General features: G+C 31.4%; 1 protein-coding gene and 1 long non-coding RNA gene across 2 annotated transcripts in view; one reads left to right on the top strand and one right to left on the bottom strand.

Moving 5' to 3' along the window:
• The window catches only part of LOC106471058 (protein N-terminal asparagine amidohydrolase-like), a 37847-nt gene extending 30068 nt beyond the window's left edge, over positions 1-7779 (bottom strand). The window contains exons 1-4 of the mRNA XM_013931646.2: positions 7665-7779; positions 6102-6186; positions 1951-2053; positions 1441-1506 (exon numbers count right to left, since the gene is read on the bottom strand). Of these exons, the coding sequence (XP_013787100.1) occupies positions 1441-1506; positions 1951-2053; positions 6102-6185 (253 nt within the window). The 5' untranslated portion in view covers position 6186; positions 7665-7779. The remainder of the gene's footprint in view (positions 1-1440; positions 1507-1950; positions 2054-6101; positions 6187-7664) is intronic.
• A 194-nt stretch (positions 7780-7973) lies between these two features.
• The window catches only part of LOC111088761, a 5588-nt gene continuing 1524 nt past the window's right edge, over positions 7974-12037 (top strand). The window contains exon 1 of the long non-coding RNA XR_002613186.1: positions 7974-8316. This is a non-coding gene — a long non-coding RNA (uncharacterized LOC111088761). The remainder of the gene's footprint in view (positions 8317-12037) is intronic.

The raw sequence follows: 12037 nt of genomic DNA, 5'->3' as shown, positions 1-12037 counted from the left end.
GTTAATCTAGAATGTATAAACGAGTTTCTAACAGACTCCCACACTTCTGTATACAAATTCAAATAACCTATAAGCTGTATAAATAGAAGATAATTAAGTATAATGAATATCTTTCTTCACAGTAGTTGGGAGCCTTCTGAAATTCTTTGTTTCATAATTCAAATCAATTAGAAGGTCATCTACTATGAAGAATTTGCAACCTTCTAGGTAATTTCCTCAGAAGAGGATGAATGTCACTTGTTTTAACCACTCACACTACTATACGGTAATGTGTTCTCTGTCAGTCAGTAGACATTAAAATGATGTCACATAAGGGATGCTTAACTTTGCAATTTGTACTGTCATGGCATCAGCAAAATGTGAGCATGCCATGAATTATGAGAAGAATTATGCATGACATAGGAACAACAAAAGCAAGAAATAAAAATATATGTTATTCTTGATTTTGGTATTATTTACTATTGAAACAGAACATTTTCAGGGATCCTGTGGAAGTACATCAAGTTACATGTACATTTATTAAATACTCACTGACCTATGTTACATTCTTAATTTAAAATGAGACAAAACTCACCTTCAGAAGTATCTGACAAACCTATGTTACATCTTTAATTTAAAAAGAGAGAAAACCCACCTTCTTAGGTGTTATTACTTTAAAATACTGGAGAACATAGTAATAAATATCATATTATTTAATGGTTATTTTTACAATAAAAATGAGGTTCACAATATTCAGTTATCAAAGACTTAGGTAAGCTGCTGTCAAGGAATGTGGAACAGAAGTTGCAAAGAAAAACATGTAATCATATTCTGTGCAATGACCAACATTATATTCTGGGTTGGCTCACAAATTGTAATATACACACTTCAGTAGTACATAGAATATGATTTCTGTTGCCTCCCTAATCTGCTTTTAAACATGCATTTTGGTTATTTGATCAGCAGCTGATATCAGACAGACTTATTAATAGCACTGTCGCTTTGTAGTAGAAGGGTACATGTACGTATAATGACGCTTATAAGTTAACAGTTCTTGAGCACAGCTGACACTTACAAGCATTTGTGAATTTATTATTCACTAATTGCATCACTCATTCATCATGTAGTTACCAAATAGTCTCAAAATTTGCACCACTTTTGATTTTAGAAGTTATTATCTACAGAGTATCACCACTGCTTCTGATTTATCACAATTTATTTAAATGTCAAGAAAACACAAACAAATACAATTACATACTGTGATGACATTTCAAAATGCCAACACCACATTGAGTTCACTTCATACTAAAGAAAGTAACTAGGACAGATATCAAAGGAAGATGTTATACAAAATAAACAAAAGTTTGTTTACTGACAGATAAATCATAAAATGACTTAGTAGAAATCATTATATCTAACATGTGGTATTGAATACATGTATAGATTTTTATACACACCTACCTGTATGCTTAAGAATCACCATGATACAGGTTGTTGTGTCATCTGTACCTAAGACAGTTATGTTTTCTGCAAACAAAATAATTATTGTTAATGTATTAAAAAAAAAAGTTTTCAAAGATTAGCTCAATTTTTCATTGAAAGATTATGTCAAAACAACACTGCTTTTGAAATGTTTTATACAGACTTGAAAATTCCAAGATTAAAAAATCCTCAATCAATTTGTAGTAGCTTCGTTCCATGTAAAGTTGTTAATGTATCGCTTGTTACACAAATAAAACCAGACTTCATTTCTACATATATTATTTTAAAAAAGCTAATAAAAGTAAACTCAATACAGACATGAAACTACACCAAAAATATGCAACAAAATTTAAACCAAAATCAATCAAAAATTTTAAATTTGGCAATTATACATTGACAAGTGACAGTGCTGACAGGAATGAAATAAGATCTACATAATGAAGACAAATGACAACAATGTATATTCCCTTCACAAATCTGATCACTTACTATCATGAGGAGAGGTTACTGCATACTCCCTCTGGTGAACATAAAGCAAACCAACTGGGCCAATGACCTTGGGAACTTGGGCAATAAGTGCTGCTGTCACCTCCTGAAACAGAATAAAACAAAATACATAAACTTGTAAACATATCAATAATACAAAATAAGAAACTGTACAAACAGTAAGTTTTAGACTACAACTATGTTTGAAAGTTCTTCACTAACTAGATATTCAAAGGTAGTTTTAAACCAGGTGTGTAGGACATACACTACAGCTTTGCATTAATTGAGCAATATAGACAGACCCCATCTCCTGAGTTGTTGATGCTGCAAGAAAGCTTGTAGGCAGAACTCAATTTTAAGGTTGTCCAGAAAGCTGTATTGGTTGTTGAAAAACAAAAAACATAGACCCTCAAGAAAATATCCAAGAAGTTTTGTTACATTGGGAAAAATAAGCTCAAACCAAGTTATTATTACATAGTATCTTAAGGAAACAAATAAACAATGACCTGTAAAACTTTTAAACAGAACAGTGATCTTGGCCAATCACATTCAATGTTTTCAATCTAACAAGCTTGGCCCGTTGCCAAGAAAAGTAAAGTACTACCTGTAGAAAGACTAGACTTGCATCAGTACTTTAACATATACTACTATAACACAATACCTGAGCACTGCACATCTACAAATACATACACATACTGCTGATATGTATTGTCATTCACACACGTAATTTCTATGGACCTGGACAGAGACAAAGCTAGCTTTATTTTATTTATTGTACCGATCAAAACTTTTCATAAAAATTTGTTTGTAGTTAATATTATGCTCTGTTTAATCCGTAGCTAGGCCTTCCATTTTGCCCAGACTCCGTTGGTCGTGTCTGTCTAATAACCATAGGCCCATAAATGCGTAATTGAAATAAGGTCAGTATTTCAACTGTGATGATTAACGATGAAAATTCTGAGTCTGATTTTGTAAATTTGATCATCTTAGTTTCTGCTGAAGGTTTATCGGTAAGAAGTTGAGACAGCCATGTTAGTTTTATTGTCATATGCATCTATACTAGAAATTATTGTCACTAAATATGTGTGCTATCAGTATTTGTTTTCATTACCACACAGTTATTCATGCTCAGTTGAACTCCATAAAAAATGTATGTGCATAAAGGAGCACAGAGGCACAGCTTGTTCACAATAGACAGTTTAGTGATTAGAACAGCATTATTAGCCAATCACAATTGGTGGATTATACTAACACTTCTCTTGTACAAAGAGAACAAAAAATGTACTGAAAGATATTTTTATGGGGGTTTAAATTTTTGAATTTGTAGTTAAGAAATTTACCAATGAATTTGGTCAAGGATTGGAGTCAACATTACATGTGTAGTGTGGGCATGGATAAGCACAGAGTAAACTGCGATGATACTTTGGGTAAAGGTCTGTACCAGGGAGCTAGTTGTCTGTCAGACAACATGGGAGATTTAAGTTGGTCATCTGAGGAAGTTTTCAGTCGTCTCGGATGACCGTTAAAACTGAGTAATGCTTGTAGGTCATTTTAAAAGGAGTGTTACAAGAAGAGCTACTCTCAATGTGAAACAATAGCACAGAATGTGTTGGAGAACAAGCTGACTAAAGACAAGCAGGGGACCTTGTGGAACAGCAATGGCCAGTAACAAGATCAAAAAGCTGATCAGAGAAATCTTGCCCTGACTTCTGAACAATGAATTATTGTTGAAGACACTGTTAAAACTTTTGGTCCTGCTGACCAAAATTCTGTCCCTAAAGAATAAAATACTTCCTTATCAGCAACTCTAGCAATGCTGCCTAATATGAAAGTACATCACCTGATCGTTGGAGGTGAAAACAGCCCTGCTACAAAAGTACTAAAAATAAAATGAATAAAAGAAATACAGTAGGTGGCAATTGACATTCTTAACAGGAAAAGGCATTTATGCATTGGCAGTTGTTCTTGACTCCCCAATTCAAGCACCCTAAATTTGTCAGCCAAGCAATACAGAAAGCAGAATACACCAAAACTAAAAGGTTGGTGGGACTTTTGAGTGAACCTGAAGTGCGAGAATAAAATCAAGCCAATCCACCACAATGCACCCATTCCAAGTGATGAGGTTGAAAGTTTTAAATATGGTCCAGACAAAAACATGCAAGAAAAAGAAGTAAAAAGACACTGAAATGCTGCTTTATGATATCAATGAGAGAGAAGAAAAAGAAAGAAATTAAAAGTATGAATAGGAGAAATAACTAGCAGACAAAATCATAACTGACTCTGGGCTACTGATATGGTGGAAAACTTAACAGACTTGCCAAACAAATATTGTGCAGTCCAACAACATAAACATGCTCCAAGAGGATTTTCTTGAAAGCAAGATATATTGCAAACAAAACTTGGTATTCACTGCTACCCCAAAATATATACAAACTAGTTTTTCCTTGTCAAGATAGAGCAAAATTAGGTAGCATATAAAAAGACTATAAAGACATTCACGTTGAAGTTAAGGTTTAAGGTAGTTCTGTAATGAACTTTCTTTCCTGGTTTATAGATGCTATTTGTATCACACTCAGTAAGCTGGAATTCTTTTAGTTGGCTGCAGGAAAGAGCTTCCATACACACTTACAATATACACGAGTGTAAGTAACATCATATACATACATATATATATATTTCATGGATAACACAAAACAGAATTTCATATATAAACAAGCTGCTGTGGTGATATCATCATTAAATTATACAAATTATAACTAAAAAAGGTTTGAATTTTTTTTTGCTATTGTGTTTTGAACCTTCAAAGAGCAAAATGTATCCTTCATTGCAGCCCTATTTCAGATAAACCCTGATCATTAAGTTACCAATGTTTTCTAACCAACTGTTTTAAGGGCATCATAAATATCAATCATCATCACTAAGAATTCTAGAAGCAATGGGGCCCAAAGGAAGTTGCATCTACTATTATAAGCATTTATAAACTTGTTTTTGTACTGCTTTTTTTTACATTATATGGTGGTAAAAGTTCCATTGCTTTTTATTTTTAAATGAAGAAAATGGTTGACCAATATTTTCTACTTTACAGCAATATTTTAAAGCACATTAAACTATGTTAAATATCTTAGCATGTGTACAATACTAAAAGGTACAGTTAAGAAGTATTTATGAATATTTGTTATGACAGACAGGCAAAGTCAAAATACAACTAAAACAGATATACACTACAGTCATTACTTTAATCAGTATAGCATCAACAGAAAGGTTGATGGCTTAATCAATGTTTTACCACTGCCATTTTCAAAACTCTAAACCTAAAATACACCTAAACATTTAGCAAGATACAAGTTTTTATTACAATAAAAAAATACACATTTTGGAAGCATAAGTTCAATAATAAGATAAAAATACCAAAAATCCTAGTAAAAAGAGTTTTATGAAAATATAAAATAAAAGCTTGTAAATTTATCAAGCATTTATTACATCATTATTTACATGCATATCCTACATGAGAATAACCTCAACCACTACTGTGCTACAATACTGAATACCAGTTTCTCTTTTCAAACTTAACACAACCTATGACATTCTTAGTGATTTTCTTTAACAATACATTACTTAATTTTCTCACTGATACATTTTTCAGTCCTGTTTAATTGTAGGAGGGCTAGTTTCTTTGTGCCCTCAGATTAACTACCCATTTCTAGCAGCTGTGCATAAAACTTCATTTTTAATTTCTTAGTTTTTGGTGATGGCTAGGTTTTCTTTGCAATAAATTCAAAGTTTTATTGAGTTATAGGTTTAACAATATCTCAAAAAATGTATTGTATCTATCATTAGAGCAAAATAAGTGTGGTAATCCAAAAGCTGTTGACTATTACACCTACTTGAAAGTGTGAAATAAAAAATATCATCATGCCAAGTTCATTCATGTTCTCCTCAATACCGAAATTCACCTTTCTGGAAACATTTAGCAATGTAAAAGCTTTGGTCTTTTTAAAACCCAAAAACAATACATACATACATTAAAAAATACCAATAAACTAATTATTGTTAGACCACAGCTAGTTACATTTCACATGTTTGTGTATGTGAAATATAACTAGCTAGTATCTCTGAAGTAAGGTTAGGCCTCAACTGTTAATGATGGTACTTACCTTAAAGTGGGGATAGGCTTCAAAAAGGGTCCTTGTGTCAGGTGGCACATCTTCAAGCATCACTCCATTTATAAGCAGTGGCATGCTAAAATGATGTCAATGACAAAACATTTTTAATCAACAAGTTTACACATATAATAAAATCCCAAAGTATTTATGAGATGATGTTAAAACTAACAGCTAGGATTTGTTTAAGTATGTTACAGGTATGCAAAGTGTTAAAATGAAGATTGGGCCTATAACTTATTCAATGTTTTCTTTATTGCATTGCAGGAAAAATTACGGATACTTTTTTTATGAAACAAAAATGCTTACCTCTGTTGAAGATTTTAATTACCATAATCTTCCAAACATAAACAAATATAATAAGCTCTCTAACCTTCACAAACAAAGAATCAACTCTGCCTTATCACCATAAATAATATAAAACTTTTGCAATACTGCAGTCAAAGTAATCCTCAGATGACAAGAATGTTAGTGTCGTATAATCTCTAATTGCGCATTCACCATAGTGTATGCTATCTTTGCAATCTCGGCCAACAAACAGACACTGTCAAAACGTTAAAGTATCCATAAAATCACCAAAAGATAGTTTGCCTGATCACTTGGTATTTAGAAAGTTGTGCCAATTATTCAAGGACAGTGAGTTGCACTTATATTTGTTCATTTTAGGTTTATTTTCTTAATTAAAATGAGTTATTTAATTTTTTTGGTCCAGAAAAATATAAAAGAGGGTAAAATGGGTTTAAAACTTGTAATTGTATGTGTCATATAAAACCTTCTGATTAACAATTAAAAAATAGTCAGCTCAATTATAATTTTAGTGTGGTAAGAAAACTATTCAATGCCTGTGATTGTAAACTGCTTGTGTTGTTTTTGAATCAGAACAGAGTAAACATGGTTGACCTTTAGAATACAGACATTAATAGTATTCTTAATATATTAATGAAAATTTTAACTTTCACAGAGTTGCTATGCACACTCATTCATAATGGTTGAATATATTTTCAGGAATTGTTTCTATACACACTTATAGCGTTTAAAACATATTTTAGGCATTGTTTCGTGTATGTATTTATATAATAAGATGAAATACTAGTTATAGATACAAATATGAAGATATATTTTATATACGTAACGTATTCTACTCTGAATCTAATTTCTAAATTTAATAGTACTAGTAGTAGTAATACTAATACTATAATATTAATATTATAAATAATTAAGTAAATGCATTGTACATTGTCGACGCAGGTAAAAACTTGAGTAAAACCTTCTAACCAAAACTTAGACTAGACTGTGCTATTTTCAATATTCTTAAAATGAGTGATGAATGAAGTTAACTTTAAATTTTATCTCATACGATTATCTCATATTAGTCATACTCAGTTGCTCAAGATAGATAGTATTAAGTACTATAGTATATAATATATTACTATTAAATATTATTAGTATTAGGCCTAATGTTGAATTCTGAACATAACCGCAGTATGAAACTTGTCTTTTGGTTTCAAATAATAATAAATAATATTGAATAATGTTAAGATTATCCTGTATACCTACCTTCTTTGTGCATACCGCACACTAAAATTGAAATTCCAAAACGGTTATTTATACCGTGCACTACGTTACGTCTTCAAGGTTTTGCCTTAGCTTTTCTATTCTTTGGTTTACAGACAGATTCTGTGATTGACTGCTGACAAACACAAATATCGCACACACACTTCCGTTCATGCGCAATTTTCATGAGTAAAAATTTCATAAAACAAAAATATATCCAAAAACAATACCATATTGTTCATTTATTTTTATATATATTATAAAAAGAAAACTTTACTTATAAATATTTCAGCAAGAATTCTGCCACAAATCATTACTCGTAACTTTCTCTTTTTTTTGGAAATTTCGGTGTTTACAGAAATGTCCTCCACGAAGCATTTAGAAAATAATAAGAAGCGAGGACATTTCTCAGATTACTCTAGTTTATACTTCTGCTTGTAAAGATAAATAACTTTAATGTTATAACATCAAATTACCCCCAACAGTTATTTAGCTCTCAGTAGTATAGATTATGTACGAGTATCTGTAAAATTTGAACATTTTATTTACACGTTGGGCCTAATTCAATCCTAATGTCTCAAAGTTCAACTCCGTGATTCCAAACGTATTTCATATATTCATACCATTACCAACTATATTTGCCTGAATTAACAGAGTAAGTAATTAACACTATAGAAACTTCCTTTTAATTTCACAAATTTTAAAAGTAAAATTTTAATTTGTAGACATTTTGAAATATAAATCTAGGCCAAGAAATTTACTATTATGTAAATTTTGAAGTATTTATAGTATACTATTGTTTGCATCATAATTTAGATATATATAACATTGTGAATATTAATAATAATAATATTAGAGTTAAACCTTTAGAGACCTGTACACTGATGGGGATGTGTTACAAGATCCAAATTAAAATAGTTTCCACTGTTGGCATTGGTTATTTTGCTAATATTAGCTTAGCAGTGTAAAAGTATAATAGTATTTTGATAGTGTTAGTATACCTACTAGTATACTCTTTCTGTGATAGGCTCATGTAGGAGCTTATAGGCAAGTTGACAGTTATATGTGGAACTAACATTAAATAGGCATTCATACTTCTGCTATATAGTATCATCACCACTCAGTTCGTTTGTGCCATAAGTGAAATAGTTCCAGATTGTGTACCAGTTATCATTTGAATTACTTCATGTTTGTGTGTGTCATAATACAATTACTGTCCAATCTGAGCTAGCTGTCAATGTTATAATGGATAGTCCAAGCAACTGGTGGTTCTTTATACTGTGTTATTTCAATGGTAAAACCTTTAATGTGCTTTCATAGCTATGCTCCAGGTTTCACTCTTCAAATGTGGATAACTAGTTATGATTCTTTACCTACTAATAGAGCCTACCACTAAGAATAAAAATATTATGCAATATATATTGTGTACCTAAAAGCACAGATTGAAACTAAGGGTGAAAAAACTAAAGCTAAACTATTTCATAAGATATAATCAATGGACTGATACCAAAAATCTCAATACTGCCTTGTGCTATTATAAAAAGAGACTAGAAATACATCTATCTTTTAGTTTGACGTTAACTAAAATATAGTAAGCAACCTGCATTGCAAGTTTTAGTACATCTACTCCCATATTTACTCATGATCTTGTTATGTACTGTTCTGCCAAAGTATATTTACATGTAATGATTATACATTTAATCAGTCACAAACATTTGCTGTAATTGGAATCAAACATGAATCCATTAGCACATGAACTGGGCACTCTAGCTGCCACACCACGAACTGCACAAATGATGGTTACGTTATACACCAAAAGAAAACAAGTTGTACCTTATATTATTATGTAGAATTGTAGTTAGAGCTATTTACAAAGTGATAATGTTGTTTAACATAACTTTTGGACAGTAAAGAACCATTTGGTCCTTCAAGACTGTCACTGCACATCCAACCGTGATTAAAGTAAAAAATTTAAACCCACCATTAATTTTATTGATTATGTTCTTGAACTCCTATATGGCAACTCATTCTATAAGTTAACCACCATGTTAAGAGTATAAAGTTGTTTTAACTGGAGATTAACCTGTCTTTTTCCAAATCTTAAATTTGTGTCCTCTTCTCCTGTTATCTTAAGAATACAAGTTTGAGCTTATCCTTTCAATGGTATCTTAACCTATCCCCGAAGATATCCCTTCCAGTGTGTCCGTGTCCTTTATTAAATAAGGAGACTAAAACTGCACACACTATTCCAAGTGAGGAATAGCTAGTGCTCTTCATAAAGGGATAAATACCTCTTGACTTGTAATCAGTATGTCTTTAAATAAATCCTAAAATTGTATTAGTTTTATACAAGCAATAGTGCACTTCTTCAATGGCAAATTATGAGCACCCAAATGTGAGTGTTTTTGTATTAAAAAGACTATTGAAAATGATTAGTCAAAAGTAAATAAATGGAAGTATCATGGTGTTGAGAGGTGATTGATATTTTGGTGTAGTTGAGAGAAGTAGTGGCTTCATGTTTTAGTTTCAATTGATAAACCTGATTCTGACACATGCATTCAGCCTCAATGAGGAATGTTTTTCATTGGGGATAATTCTATGTTCAGTTTATTGGAAAGCTTATGATTGTCTGTCAAAGGAAGGATATAATCATATGATGGTTCACTGTTAAATTGCACCAGCTCTACTAGCCATCATACAATTGCCTGTGAAGAGGTTTGGTGACACATGAAAACATAAACCTATGGTAAAGACATAGCCATTTATTTATTATAAAAATCTGAAAATGTTTCCTCAAGTGCTGCTGTTATGTATACTTCAACTAACATGCATAAAATTTCCGAGACCAAATTTCTTCATTAGGTCACTTTTTAAAGACATTCAAATACTGCACACAAAAAAAAATTATTTGGGTTTATAATAAACTGGTAAAGTTTGAGGACATTGGTAAGATGACAAACTAGAGTTAGTGTGATCAGACATCTTGGTTTTGCTGGGACAGTCCTGGTTTTTGGAATGTTGTCCTGGAATCCCAGTAGATCCTTTTGGGATGCCTAAATATGTCCTGGTTTTTGTTTTGCTCAGTACTCTGTAACATTTTTATACTTTTAATATGTACTTTGAACCTCTGACAACTGTGAATCAACAAATATTGTTTTTTTTTTCAACCGAGTAGAGAAATTATCACACAACTCAAAATGACTGACCATAGCTTTTTAAACTTTTTCTGAAGTTGGCTATAAGCAGGCTGAAGTTGGCAACATTATGCTACTGTTGCATACATTACTAACAAATGTGATTTAGCACCAGCCATAACAGAGAGGTGGTTGAATGCAAATGATTGGTGTTGTTCACAACTGATATTTGATTTTAAGTCATGAAGTATTCATTTAAAGTAACTCAAAGATGAACGTGAAATACAGTTGCACAGAATTTTACAACAAGGTTGTTCAGTAACTAGTGGCATGTCTCACAAAAATAGTCGGCTGAATGAAATTAGTTTCCAATTATTACTGTTTTTGATTATGCCAGCTACCCAAGTCTCACGTGAAAATAATTGATAAGTTGAATGAGTCTGATGATTAATCAGTTAGAAAACTCCATCAATCACCCAGCTCTAGTCATATCATTACTAAGTCAATCTTCATTTTTTTAAAGTTTCTACGTATTAAAATATAAGCTTGCTCTAAAAATTATAAACAAATAAAGCATGTTTACATGTTTGGAAAATTTGTTTTTGAAAAATATAAAAGAGGACCATTTGATTTGAATAATGTGGGTCCTAGTGATTTTTCTCCTCATATACCAAAACTTAGATTCAGCTTAGGAGATTTAAGTTAGTCCTAAATCAGCATACGATAACAATGCAAAATAATTTTCATATTAAATTAAATATATGTTAAACATTTTAAGCAATACTAGTAATGAAATTAACATTATAGAGCATGACATATCATTGCACAAATGGTCACATATAAGTTATTTCATAGTATTGTTGAATTTAATATATGTTTCCAACTTGTGAAGAAAAAGAACACTGATAAAGTACTGCAGAAGAATGCCTAATGAAATCAGCTTTATAGAAGTTATGCTATTCCTCAATTCATGATTTCATTTATGACTTACTAAGTATGTGGAGCCAATTCAGATTGTCTTATTCTCTATATTTAGATTTTCTGCTACTAAAACCCTCTAGTATAAAATTAATAATCGCGTTTCTTACTCTGAGTCATTAGCTACAACTTAGAGAATAGAGCATCTATGGGTTTTGAACTGTAATTCAGATATTGAATTACCCTAGGCCTTGAGCTACATCTCGTATAACTGAGTCTTTAAAAAGTATTTTAAAATATTCTGTAATCAGATGTTTCTTTGGC

The sequence above is a fragment of the Limulus polyphemus genome, unplaced genomic scaffold, assembly GCF_000517525.1.
Source record: "Limulus polyphemus unplaced genomic scaffold, Limulus_polyphemus-2.1.2 Scaffold4378, whole genome shotgun sequence".
Lineage (NCBI taxonomy): Eukaryota > Metazoa > Arthropoda > Merostomata > Xiphosura > Limulidae > Limulus > Limulus polyphemus.
Note: the sequence above shows the minus strand (reverse complement) of the source record. Positions and strands in the feature narration are given on the sequence as shown.